Source organism: Sceloporus occidentalis, unplaced genomic scaffold (assembly GCF_023333645.1).
Source record: "Sceloporus occidentalis isolate IW3139 unplaced genomic scaffold, rSceOcc1.0.p SCAF_9, whole genome shotgun sequence".
Taxonomy (NCBI): domain Eukaryota; kingdom Metazoa; phylum Chordata; class Lepidosauria; order Squamata; family Phrynosomatidae; genus Sceloporus; species Sceloporus occidentalis.
Genome location: NW_028316989.1, coordinates 939,883 through 951,787, shown reverse-complemented (window position 1 = coordinate 951,787; position 11,905 = coordinate 939,883). Strand labels below are relative to the sequence as shown.

The window sequence follows — 11,905 nt, the reverse complement described above, 5'->3', positions numbered from 1 at the left end:
AGCCTAACCCGCTGCCCTGCTCCTGATTGGCTTATCCGACCTTATCCCCGCCCTCCCGTCGCGCTCTGGTTGGTCAAACACAGCCACAGTGACGCGTACCACGCCCCCTCTCGACACGCCGCCCTCCCATTGGCCGCCTTTGTTCCTCAGCCACGCCCCTCCCTTTCCGTCGTGTTGTTTGTGTCGAGCCTCGCCTGGAAGCTCCGCCCCGACACTGCCGTTGGAGCGTTTCATTGGATAACCGCGTCCCCCTCCCGCCGAGGGGCGGTGGCCTCGCTCCTCATCCCCGGCTCCTATTGGACAGGGGTTCTTCTTGCTCACTCATGATAGGCTGGATCATTTTTTTAATCCGGGTTTCCTCCCGTCCTGATTGGTTAAGAAAGCTCTCCCCGCCCCATTCCTTTATTGTTGCTTTGGAGGCTTCCGCACCGCCCACTGGCCACGCGTTCCCTGCCAGCCGCGCGGACCAATCAGCGTCCGAGTTGCTCGGACGGACCCGAAATGGAACTAGGCCTGTACAAAATGATGGAAACTGAAGCCCCTGAAGCAGAGCCCTGGGTTTGGGGACTACAACACCCACAATCCCCCTTTAGCCAGGGGATCATGGGAGGTGCAGTCCATTCAAAAACAGAAAAGCTTCTCCACGAAGTCGCTTTAAACTACGGTTTTTAAAGTCTTTTTAATACAAACGATCTCTTTTAACCTTACAAGACTCTCCTCCCTCCCTCCATGTTCGCGGATTTGATTAATATGTCTGCTCTAGGAATCTCTAGGTCCTCCAGCGCAACACTCAAAGTGGCACTGAAAGGCCTACGGATTCCTAGAGAGGACACTCTTCTAGGCCTTTGTAGTTCCTTCAGCACAACTCTATGGTCAGTGTCTGTTGGACGTTGGCCACAGAGTTGCACTGGAGGACCTAGGGATTCCTAGAGAGGCCTCCTCTCAGGTAAAAACAGGGTGTTTCTGTTATCAGCGGTTCCCCCCCATTCACGGGGGTCTTGTGCCCCTGACCCTGGCGAATACGGAGGGACAAGTGTGGTTTGGTTCTGTTTAAATTGTCACTTCTGTAGGTTTTTAATTGCACTTTGCTTTTTGTAAAGTTGCTTTAAGTCCCAACTTTTTTGGGGGGGAATAGGATACAAATAAACGACAATAACAACAATTATTGGGGCTGAGGTTGGGCGAGTCACACTCTCTCAGCCCCAGAGGATGGCCGTGGCAGACGCCCCTCTGAAGAAACCTGCATCCCAGCTGAGCAGAGGTAAACAGTCCAAAGCTGTGCCTCCAAAGCCTCCAAAGGGGATGACCCCTCATCTCTCCCATTTTGAAACCTGATTCCCTCCGTTTTAGATAAACACAAGAAACTCTGTGGAAGCAGAAGAGAAAGTAAATTACAAGATGATTTAAACGAAGGTGAAACAAAGACACCAAACGGCCGCGGAGTGTGTTTATCAATTCCCTACTTTAAGAACCCGAATCACTCAAGAAGCAATTATCAAAACAACACACACACAAAGACACACAAAGACACACACCCTGAACTCCTTTTACAGGTTTCTGAGCGCCTGTCCCAAGGAAATGCCTTGCAGGGTTTGACGGTCCCACAGGCTTGGCTCCAGATTTGTGTCCATGGGATAATCTGATGCAGACACACCCACTTGGACACACCGCATGCGAGCAACATCCTGCCAGCTTTAGGACTCTGCGCGTCCTGGTTGTGTAGGAGGAATAAATCCCATTGCTATTCTAGGTCAGAGGAAACTGAGCTGGCAGTTTTAATCTGGACTGTTGTTGTCGTTGTGCGCCTTCAAATCTTCTCTGATTTGTGGCGACTCTAAGGGAAACCCTTGGGGTCACCATAAATCACAAGGCAAAAAAAAAGTCACAGGGTTTTCTGGGGCTGAGAGAGTGCCGTTCGCCCAAAGCCAGCCAGCGGGTTTCCATGGCCAAGCAGCACCCTCCAGGTTTGTATTCCAATGCTCAACATCATGCTGGCTCTCTGATCTGGATTGCACCTCTGTCCAATTAGCTGTGGAAGGACAAAACAGTAGCTGTGTTCCCTAGAACATCACACAACCATCACTGCAGCCCAAGCCCTGTTTGCAATAATGTTGTCTTCAATTCAGTGGGGCTTACTCCCAATTAAGTATGTCTTAGGGCAAATTTTAGGTCTTGCTTTGAAAGGAAGCAACCTGCTATTCCAGGTGATCACCTCTTGGACACAACTGGATGCCAAACAGGCCCCAAAAGTACTAATTTTGTATTCTATGGCGTATTTTTGTGTTGTAACCCACCTCAATCCTTTTGGGAGAGGCGGGATACAAATAAAAATTATTATCCTTCATTTCTCTGCCTAGTGGTTTCCGTCTCATGACTGAGAGGCATGTCTTTGTCTACCACCCTCTGCTACCTTTGCATGCCATTTCCAACATCATAAAGTCAACTCAGGTCCACTGGAGCGAACTGTGACACAGGGGTTAAGATCCTACAGCAAGCGTAACATTGCACCTGTAGTTCCATGCCTTTCCCTCTCTACTCTATTAGCTGCGAAGCCCATTGCAGCCGTTCCTTACCAACGAGGAAGAGGGAAGTAATTGAGAGAAGGAAGATGCAGCTGGTCTAGGTTCATGGCGGGAAGAAATGAGGCATTGCTCCCAGAGAAGTGCACCATCCTTCCTCTCAGAACTTACACCAGTCACTTCTTTGACCTCTGAAATGTGTTCATCTCCCTCTAAACCGCACTGGTAAAGAGTAGCAGCAGCAGTAACAGCTTCTCCCAGGATCTGACAGCAGTGGAGGCCAAGGTTTTAGGCCAGGCACACAGGGTAAGAGAACAGCATCCTGCACTCCACCCAAAAAAGAGACATAACATGCATATCCCACTAACAGACTCTGCACAGAAGAAGCAGATACAACAGAGGAGAAGCAGCCCTCTTTCTTCAGATGAAGAACTATGCCAGGAAACGTCCAACATAATGAGCAAGGATCAACTGCCAAATACGAAGGCTACTCCAGAGGGTAGCCCAGGGTACTTTGCTGCCCAGGGTGAAGGGGAAATAACACCAGACTGCCCAAGTCAAAAACGTGCATCGCACCAAACCAACCAAGTTGTTTTGGCACATGAGGCTGAAAAATCCCACAAGAACGTCTCCCCAACAAAAAGAGAAGTCAAAGTGAACATCTACTGTAATTATTGGCTGCCCTTTCATAACATCCCAAATCAAGTACCTGAAAGCAGGGTTGACCTTTCTCCTATAGTATTAATTCTTTCCAAGGGAACACACAAAGCAGTAAAGGTTCTCTGTTTACATTTTGCTTAAGGGGAGTTAGATGACATTGTGAGATTAATGGCTACTGGCTATGATTATTCTACCGCAGCAACCATATATCTCTAATTCCTACAAGCTGTGTCACTTTGCCTGCAGCCTTCTAACTGGCTGGCTAGAGTTGGAAACAAGATGCTGGACTAGTCCACAAGTGGGAATCATGTGGCCTTCAAGACATCACGGGACTGCAATGCCCAGCATTCCTCACCATTGCCTATGATGGCTAGGGCTGCTGGAGCTTGGAGTCCAACCACATTTGAAAGTCTGGATAATTCTCACCCCTGGACTAGACCCAGCAGAACAACCATTATACTCTTATATTCATGACTACAGCCTTTAATCACAATGTCTCTCAAGTAAAGCCACAACTTTGTATTTCATACTCTGGTTTAAAAAAAAAAGACAAGAAAATACATGCTTCAAATTTTGCAAAGTCCTGCACATCTAGTGCATAAAAGCAAATATTAATTTGTTCCACAAAGCCACCGAGGAAAAAATCCAGACCTTTACAAGGATACCATGCAAACCAATTTAGAGGACAATCAGAGTTGTATAAGCATATTTGCAGATTAGTTTGGGTCCCTCTCCTGGATGGAAGGAAAACAGCAATTGGGGGGGGGGGGGGGGAGGAAAATGGCCTCTTTGTGGGGAAGAAAGGGATATACACCAAAATAATATATGAACAATATTAACGATCTTCAGAGGAGCCTGGAAAGGAAAATGGATGGTTTAAACTTGTAGAAAAAGGTACCCCATCAACTTCAGAAATGTCTGTATCCACCAACATAATTCAGGAGTCTAAGATGAGCCTGGTATCCCAGCTTTTCAGACAACTGTTCTTAAATTTCAGATGGATGGAAGGAGAGAATACAAAGTTTTCCTTTTTAATTTAAGCAACAATATTTAAAAACAGGGACACCTACAAAAATGAGACACAGCAACTCAAAAGGGTGCTCTGTGCAAACAAAGAGAGACAAACCTACAACCGCCTCACTCCGCGAGACAATGTCACTTTCACAGACTCTCTGGAAACAAGAGCCCCATTTTGTGTGGGAAGACATTGGGATCCTCTTAACCACAGGTGTTGCTCTTAAGACAATTAAGGGACTAGCGGTGGAATCATCTTTCGTGGGCAGGGATCAGGCAATAAAATCCAGAGGCCGGTTGAATCCACCTTTCCGGTTCATGTACTGCCTGCAACAAGAAACAGCCAAAATGAGGAACAAAATACACCCAAAGCCCCCTTTCCTAATCCTTAGACAATCTTCTTGGTGCCCATCCAGTTTTTCTGAAACTGCTCTAAGCTCAACCTGGGTAGCATCAACCTCAGTTTTGCAGCCAAAACATTCAGGAGGAACAAAACACTTATTTTAGAAGACCTATTTTGATTTAGTTATTGTGCATCCCACCCCCCTCTCAAAGTATAAGTATACTCTCAAAGAATATACGGCTGAAAACGATGCAGAGCTATAAAATGCAGATCACATGTTAAAGGAAAGTAAATAAGCAATCAAATTGAAAACATTAAGGTAAAACAACTTAAATTCATTTAAAACATAACAGTGAAAATAAAATACAGCACACCTAGTTTTAAAACTTTTCTGAAAGTTAATGAGCTCAGAACTCCAATATTGTATCACAAAACACAATTCTGCACTTGTGTGATGATTATCTGGGCAACCAATGTCTGTTACACAAGCAGATGGACTTTCTCTGAGGCTATGCAAGGCTGGCATCCCACTCAGGACTGTGCAAACCGTGTGACATCAACATAAATCACTGTGCAAGTCAAGGAGGCTCCGTGAGCGTGATCCTTCGTGGTGGTAAATTAATGGGATTTACTGTATATACCTATATATAAGTCTAGAAGTTTGAGTCAAAGAATTGATCTGAAACAAACGAGTTGCCTTATCCATGGGTCAGTGTAAGTACTGTTCAGTACTTTAACTCTTAGGAACCATCCCCTGGTGAAAGGCAAGAGTCCCATAGAAGGCTGCTAAACGTGCACTGCTCAGTGTTGCACAATGCACAGCAAATGCTCAATGGTGCTCAATGAAGAATGCTCAATAATGCACAATGGCATCCACTTTGTAACCTGCAACTGAGTATGTCTGTCAGGCACAGGCCAAAAATGTCCAGTCCAGTCATGTAAAAATGTCCAGTTAGGCACTGTCTTGTTGAATAATACTGTGCCAACTCTGCACTCAGCACTAAGAACCACGTTCACGGAGTCCCTTGGTGTAGTGTAGTGGTTTACATTGATGCCACAGGGTTTGCACAATCCTGAGTAGGATGCCACCCTTGCACAGCTTGTGGGAAGGATTATGAATGCATTAAGAGACCAACAAGATGCCAGCCACTGATTGACAGTCTGTAGGGAAGGTGAAGCGGAAACCAGGGGAGGTGGAACAAAACAACTTGGAAAGGTGCTCCCCCACCACAGGAATAGCAACATACAGATAAAATATCCCAACCAACCAAGAACTGAAGATTGCATCAGAGTAATTTATATTATGCAATTAAACCTGAACAGCTTGGGGACACATGAGGTTGATCCTGATAATTTTCAACTCTCCCACAATATTAAAATTTGGCTGATCTTAAGAAGCTCATGTTTCCCTTTTGGCATTGCTCACAATCAGGAGCTTGAGAACTCTGGGCAGACACTAATCTTCTGGAGCAAGTTAAGGAGGATATTTATGGCAAACCACTCAGAAACCAGGAAGGGCAAAATGGGCTTTTGTTATTGTTTTGTTCCTTTAAGGAAAAAGGGAGATGAAGCAACACTGAGAGCTCTTTTTTTGCCAAAGCATTCCAGTGAATCAAGTGCTGGGGTGCAAATCGCTCTTGTAAACACAGGGATGAGATGGCTACCCTCCCCTGCTCAGGGCCAATCTGTCTAAAGTGAAGAGACGCCAACCTGTACTTCCTCTTCTGTGACACATTTATAGCATAGGCATTCACAGAGCCTTCTACCTTCTTGCCCTGGAAGACAAAGAGAAATCCACAGTCACCTTCAAGACAACAAGCGATCCAGTGGTACTGGCCAAAGGGAAGGAAAAAACAACATCTTGGATCCTGATTTATGTGTTTTGCTCATGTAAGGAACTGGACAATTTCCATCTATTCCTAGCGCTTCCATCTGCATCCAACCCTCCCTCATCAAGGCCTCCCAGTCCCCAGGAGCAAAGCTGCAGGACTCTTTGGGTGCTCCAGGAAAAAGAAAGGGTAGGCATAGAAAAAGCCCAGAGACACAAGGAAAATTTCTTGGCAAGATTTATCCAGATTTAAAAAAAAGAAGTCAAATGGTCCTCTGAGTAGGTTCTCTCTGTTCTCGCAGAACTCTGGCAACAACACTGGCTGCTTCGCTTACATGTTGCTGCTAGATTATTATTGTCCAAGAACAGCAGAACTCATTTATCACCCCTCAGTCTCCCAGGGCTCCCAAAGTGATGCAGAAGGGACAAAAGCATTCCTTTAACCCTATTTTAGAAAACATTTTCAAAAACGCACAAATTAAATATATCCAGGAATAGCTGTGTTGGCCAGACAGCAAAGTACAGTACCATCAAAAATCCACAAAACAGTGATACATTTATTGGGCCAACCAAAATGCACATTATACATGTTGCCATTAAAATAATCCCCAAAGCCACTGTTCATCCACATGCTACCACTGACCTAAGATCTACAAAAGAAGGCACTCACTTTTGTGGTGTCAAAAGATGCAAATCCCATCATTTTCATCATTTCAATTTCTTCCTCTGTCTTTCCCTCCAAATCTTCCTCTGGAAAGAAGCAAATTTGTATTGCTTTCTTATGCATTTATGTTGTCTCTTACGGAAAGAGATGCCACGTAAGCATTTAACAATACACAATATTACATCAATTTTATATAGCCCCAGAAGACCTTGAGAGCAATATCAGCCAAAGCACTTTGGGCTTGTTTACCAATCAAACATCCATCTACTGAGCACCTTGAGAAATGTCTCCACTTTCTTCTGCACAGCTTTACAGAAACCCTGTCAAGGAAAAATTCCTTTGGGGGGGAAAAGGGCCAACCAAAGTATACTGGACTTGCAATAAAACATTTATCAGCATCTTGAGGCATGGACTCTCTTTTTGGAGCGCCTGGAGGATGGTTTGTGGTTTCCAGCATTTGGTTGTGACATACAAGCCTCTTCTGTGTTACCTGTGATCTGACGCTCTTTGCCTTTGGCCTCTTTGTTCTCTTTCTTTTCATCATCTCGCCTTTCTTTCGGCCGGACTGGGGAAGACGAACTGGATCTATGTCGCCTTGGAGATCTAGGATGTTAAAACAGAGCAGGTTTTACTTTAACAGCAAACAAGGTACTCACATATTATGGCTCCAGAATCCTTTCTAAAAACTAGTTACGTATATTGTCAGAGCATTACAATTCTTGGTCCTGGCTTCTCTGCTTCAGTAATTTTAATCAAAATGAGTGTTTCAGGCCTGCTTGAAACTAAGGAGAACTAGTTGGGACTCGATACAAAAATATTTATTCTGCTTTACTAATACTGATAATTTTCTACTGTTTTTTAGGGGTGATTGCCTACCCCACAAAAGGCAAAACTAGAGATCCCTTATAATACAGGTGTTCCTTATGTCAAACATGATAATTACCAAGTTATACCCAAGTTGCACATACAGCATTTTATGTTCCTAAATTGTCTCTCAATGTGTAAAGGGTGCTAAAATTGCATTTTAATTTTCTTTTCTGCGCAGGAGGGAAGAAAAAGAAAACAACCTTCCCTCCATCCCTTCAAAATTTCCAGAATGTTTACAGTTCTATGCAAGGGGCAACGCTTTCCCTTTCTTACACAACTGTGGTGTTATAGCTGCCCAGAAACCACACTCAGGACATTGATAGGCCTCAATTCCCATTTTCAAATATCCCAGCTTGGCCAGCAGTCAAGGATTCTGGGAGCTGAAGTCCAAAACATCCAGAGGACCAAAGTTTGGGAAACGCTGATTTAACTGCTGTCTTCTCACTCCACAGTTAAGCATGGATGGGGGAATTCAGGGACCTTTCCTTCGTCTATTCCTATCAAGCGAAACATCTGCCAGACAGCGGGGGTGGCTTTCAAATGTTTCAAATGAAAGTAGAGAATCGCATCCAGCCACCGTTTCCCCCAAACAGTGCCAAAGGCGAGAGGGGTGAGCCTGCTTCGTCCTCCCACTGACTACAAGATTTATGCTGACAGAACAGGTTCACCAGAAACCCGGGGCTCCTATCTGATCGCCACCTCCTCACCTGGATCGCCGCCTGTGCGGGGACCGCGAACGGCTTCTCCTCCTGTCTCTTTCGCGAGACCGCGACCGCTCTCGCCGCCTCCTCTCCCGTGACGCGGATCTGGAACGCCGGCGCTCTTTAACAGAAAGAAGGCATGAATGAACAGGGAACAATTGTAATGCATGTGAGGAAGTAGGCTGAAGTCTAGCAAAGCTCATGCTGCCAATGTCTTACTTTCAGTGAGTCTCAAAGGTGCTACAAGATCTCTCTACAGACTGATTTACATCTAACATAGCTATATCCCTATTAATAATCATGTGCATCTGAGGAAGTGGACTTAAGTCTACCAAAGTTCATGCTGCTAACTCCTTTATTTCAGTGAGTCTCAAAGGTGCTACAAGATCTCTTTACATACTGATTTTTCAGACTAACATGGCTATATCTCTATTATTGTTATTGTTATTATTATTATTAATGTGTATCTGAGGAAGAAGACTTAAGTCTAGGAAGGTTCATGCTGCCAACTCCTTTATTTCAGTCTCAGAGGTGCTACAAGGTCTCTCTATGTACTTAAGTGTTCTGCACTTGACAAAAGTGCTGGTCATGACCCAGGTCCAAAACACACTGCAGACATAATCCAGTCTGAGGCCACTTTAACTGCCCTGGATCAGTGCTAAGGAATCCTGGGAATGGTAGTTCATTGTGGCACCAGCACTCTCTGACAGAAAAGGCTAAATGTCTCTACAGAACTACAGTTCCCAGAATCCTCTAGCATTGAGCCAGGGCAGTTAGAGCAGCCTCAAAGTGGGTTATTTCTGCAGTGTGTTTTGAACTTGGGGCTTATGGGAGCTGCAGTCTGTAAAGAAGAGGAGAAGGGAGAGCTTAAGCCCAAAGGCCAAAGTGGGGGGGGGGGGCAGAGGAGACATAGGATTCTGGGAGTTGTAGTGGGTAAAGAAAGCTCCCCAAGCTCTGCACAAACCCCAGCCCAGGCTGGCTGTGGCTGATGGGAGCTGCAGTCCAAAGCCCTGGAGAGAGAAGAACTTAGCCCAAAGGCCTTCAGCAAAAGGGGGGAGGATGAAGATAATGGGAGTTGCAGCAGCTGTAGGAAAACCCTCCTCCCCGCCCTGGCTTCACAAACCCCAACCCAGTCCCTGTCTGGCTGTGGCTGATGGGAGCTGCGGTCAAAATGGAGGGCAAAGGGGGCGGAGACTGAAGGGAAAGGGGCGCAGGACTTGAACCCAGGGCCTTCCCAGCTGCTTAGGGCCCAAAGGCTCCCCGAGAGATAGTCACCCCTTCGGGGAGGAGACCTGGAACGGCTCCGGCCCATCTCTCCGCTTCCGCCTCCTCCGAGGCTCCCAAAGAGAGCAACTTCCGGTGACGCGGTCCGTCCCCCTATTAGTTCCGGCAAGGAACACAGACCAGAGTCCTTCCGTTCCACACTTCCGGCCTGTCCCCTTCTTTTAGGCTCCGGCTGGAAACGCCACGCCCCTCCCCCGCCTGGGATTGGCCCATGCTGGCTTCGCGATGGAGAGCGGCCGGCCAATCCCAGAGAGGGGGGAGTGGCGAAGAGAAGCCCCGCCCCTTCCACGTGGATCTTCTCTTCTTGGTGCTAGATTTGCTTTGAAAGGTTGGGAAAAGTTACTTTTCTCGGACTACAATACCCACAAGGCCCCAGTGCTCCCATCGCTGCATCGCTCCAAGGGACTCATTCCTGGCTCTCGGGCGCCCTCCTGTGGCTGCATTCAAATTTCAAGCACATTTCCCAATGCTAGCCACAGGAGGGCGCCCGAGAGCCATGCAGCGATGGCTCTTTAGCCGGATAAGATCTTAGCCGGGTGCTCTTTGGCAATGAAGCCACAGGGGGGCGGCCAGAGAGAGAGAGAGAGAGCGAGCGCGGGAGGAACGGGAGCCTCGAGGGGAGAAGCCGCCCTTTCTGCTGCCGCCAGAGGGCGCTCCAGGACCACAGGGAAAGGGGAGCGAGTGCAGCAGCGACTGGGTTTGGGGCTACAATTCCCATCATCCCCAACCGACCCACAAGCCCATGGCCCTGGAGGAGGGCTGAAGGATTCTGGGGAGTTCCAGAAAGGGGCTTCAGACAGGCTGCAGGGAGACCTCTTGAAATATGCAAGAGAGTGCCATGTTCAGTAAAGCCATGCTCAATGCCCAAATGTGCTGCTGTTGCCTGTGTTTTGGAATGGCCAGAGAGGGAAGAACATTTCTGCCATCTGTCTAGCAATGATGCCAAAACGTCCTCCATTTTGAGCATGCCTAAGAAACATGTCTTTACATTCATGCTTTTTTAAATTATTAATTTTTTTAGTGGTTTGCGTGTCCTCCATTTATAAAACATGTCCTCCATTTGGGGCTTACATTTGCCCTACATTTTTTTACCTTTGTCCCGGTTTGGAGGTTGACAGTTATGGCAACCCTATACTAACCACAAAGGAGGACAAGGGACCACAAAATGTAGGACGTTTAAATAAAACCTTTGTGGCTGAAGAGAGGGGTATAAATACAGTCAATAGATACAACCATTTAATGCTTCTGAGTCATGCTCAGAAGGGAAGGCATTTTGGGATTCTTCCCGGACAGAAGCTTGAAATGTATGTAGGACATGTCCTGGAAAAGGAGGACATCTGGCCTCATATGAAATAACAAGAGCTTTTCTCACACTTTGTTGGTGTTTTGGTGAAAGTTTATTTGTATCTGCTATTTTTTGTGTGTTTTTAGAGCAATCAAAGGAGACAAAAGCGTTTCTTCCAAAAGGAGTCTTGGATCCGGACGTTGAGCGCTGAGTTCGAGTTTGGCGTAATAAGACCTTTAGATCCCAGCCAAAGTGTCTCTTGGAGGAGTTCAGCTGCTTGGATGCCATTAGGCCAAGAAGACGATGAAGAAGGAGACAAGAGCAGCGCATACAGATGGCCTTTAAAGAGGAGACATGCAGCAGTAGCACACTGGCAAAGCGCAAGGAAGGCTTGGCGTTCGGCGCATACGGTTCTCTCAAAGGCCGCAAGATGAGTCCAAAATGGAAAGGGATAGAAAGCCCCGGCGTACAATATGACAAAGGTATAAGTGGTATAAAAGTCCAAACGAACCATTGATTCCTCTTAGTTGCTGAAAAAGTGGCAAAACACACAAAGAAAGAAAGAAGGAAAGAAAGAAAGAGAATACAGGCTTTTTTGGGGTAGTAATGCACAGAGTCTTTACGCTGCAGGAGAGCAAGTATTTTACATTAGGACCTGAAAAGGTAAAACTTCACAATATCAGTCAAAGGCCAAACACAAAGGTGTGGGATGTGTGTGTGTGTGTGTAGATATATATATG

General features: G+C 46.3%; 1 protein-coding gene across 2 annotated transcripts; it reads right to left on the bottom strand.

Moving 5' to 3' along the window:
* Positions 1 to 4,196: 4,196 nt before the first annotated feature.
* SNRNP27 (small nuclear ribonucleoprotein U4/U6.U5 subunit 27) lies at positions 4,197 to 9,965 on the bottom strand. 2 transcript variants are annotated; one of them, XM_089538157.1, is made up of 6 exons: positions 9,872 to 9,965; positions 8,603 to 8,717; positions 7,519 to 7,631; positions 7,035 to 7,114; positions 6,247 to 6,311; positions 4,197 to 4,520 (listed from the first exon to the last, which is right to left on the bottom strand). In XM_089538157.1, the coding sequence occupies exons 1-6, from the start codon at positions 9,906 to 9,908 to the stop codon at positions 4,466 to 4,468; spliced, it is 465 nt and encodes a 154-aa protein (XP_089394283.1). In that variant the 5' UTR covers positions 9,909 to 9,965; the 3' UTR covers positions 4,197 to 4,465. The 2 variants fall into 2 exon arrangements, with proteins under 2 accessions (XP_089394283.1, XP_089394284.1); XM_089538158.1 differs by lacking the exon at positions 6,247 to 6,311.
* Positions 9,966 to 11,905: the final 1,940 nt, after the last annotated feature.

Coding starts and splice junctions, on each gene's coding strand:
- SNRNP27 (XM_089538157.1), bottom strand. CDS start 9,908: ATGGGCCGGAGCCGTTCCAGGTCTCCTCCCCGAAGGG. Junction 8,718..9,871: donor CAGGTCTCCTCCCCGAAGGG/GTGACTATCTCT, acceptor TTTCTGTTAAAG/AGCGCCGGCGTTCCAGATCC. Junction 4,521..6,246: donor TCACAGAAGAGGAAGTACAG/GTTGGCGTCTCT, acceptor TTCTTGTTGCAG/GCAGTACATGAACCGGAAAG.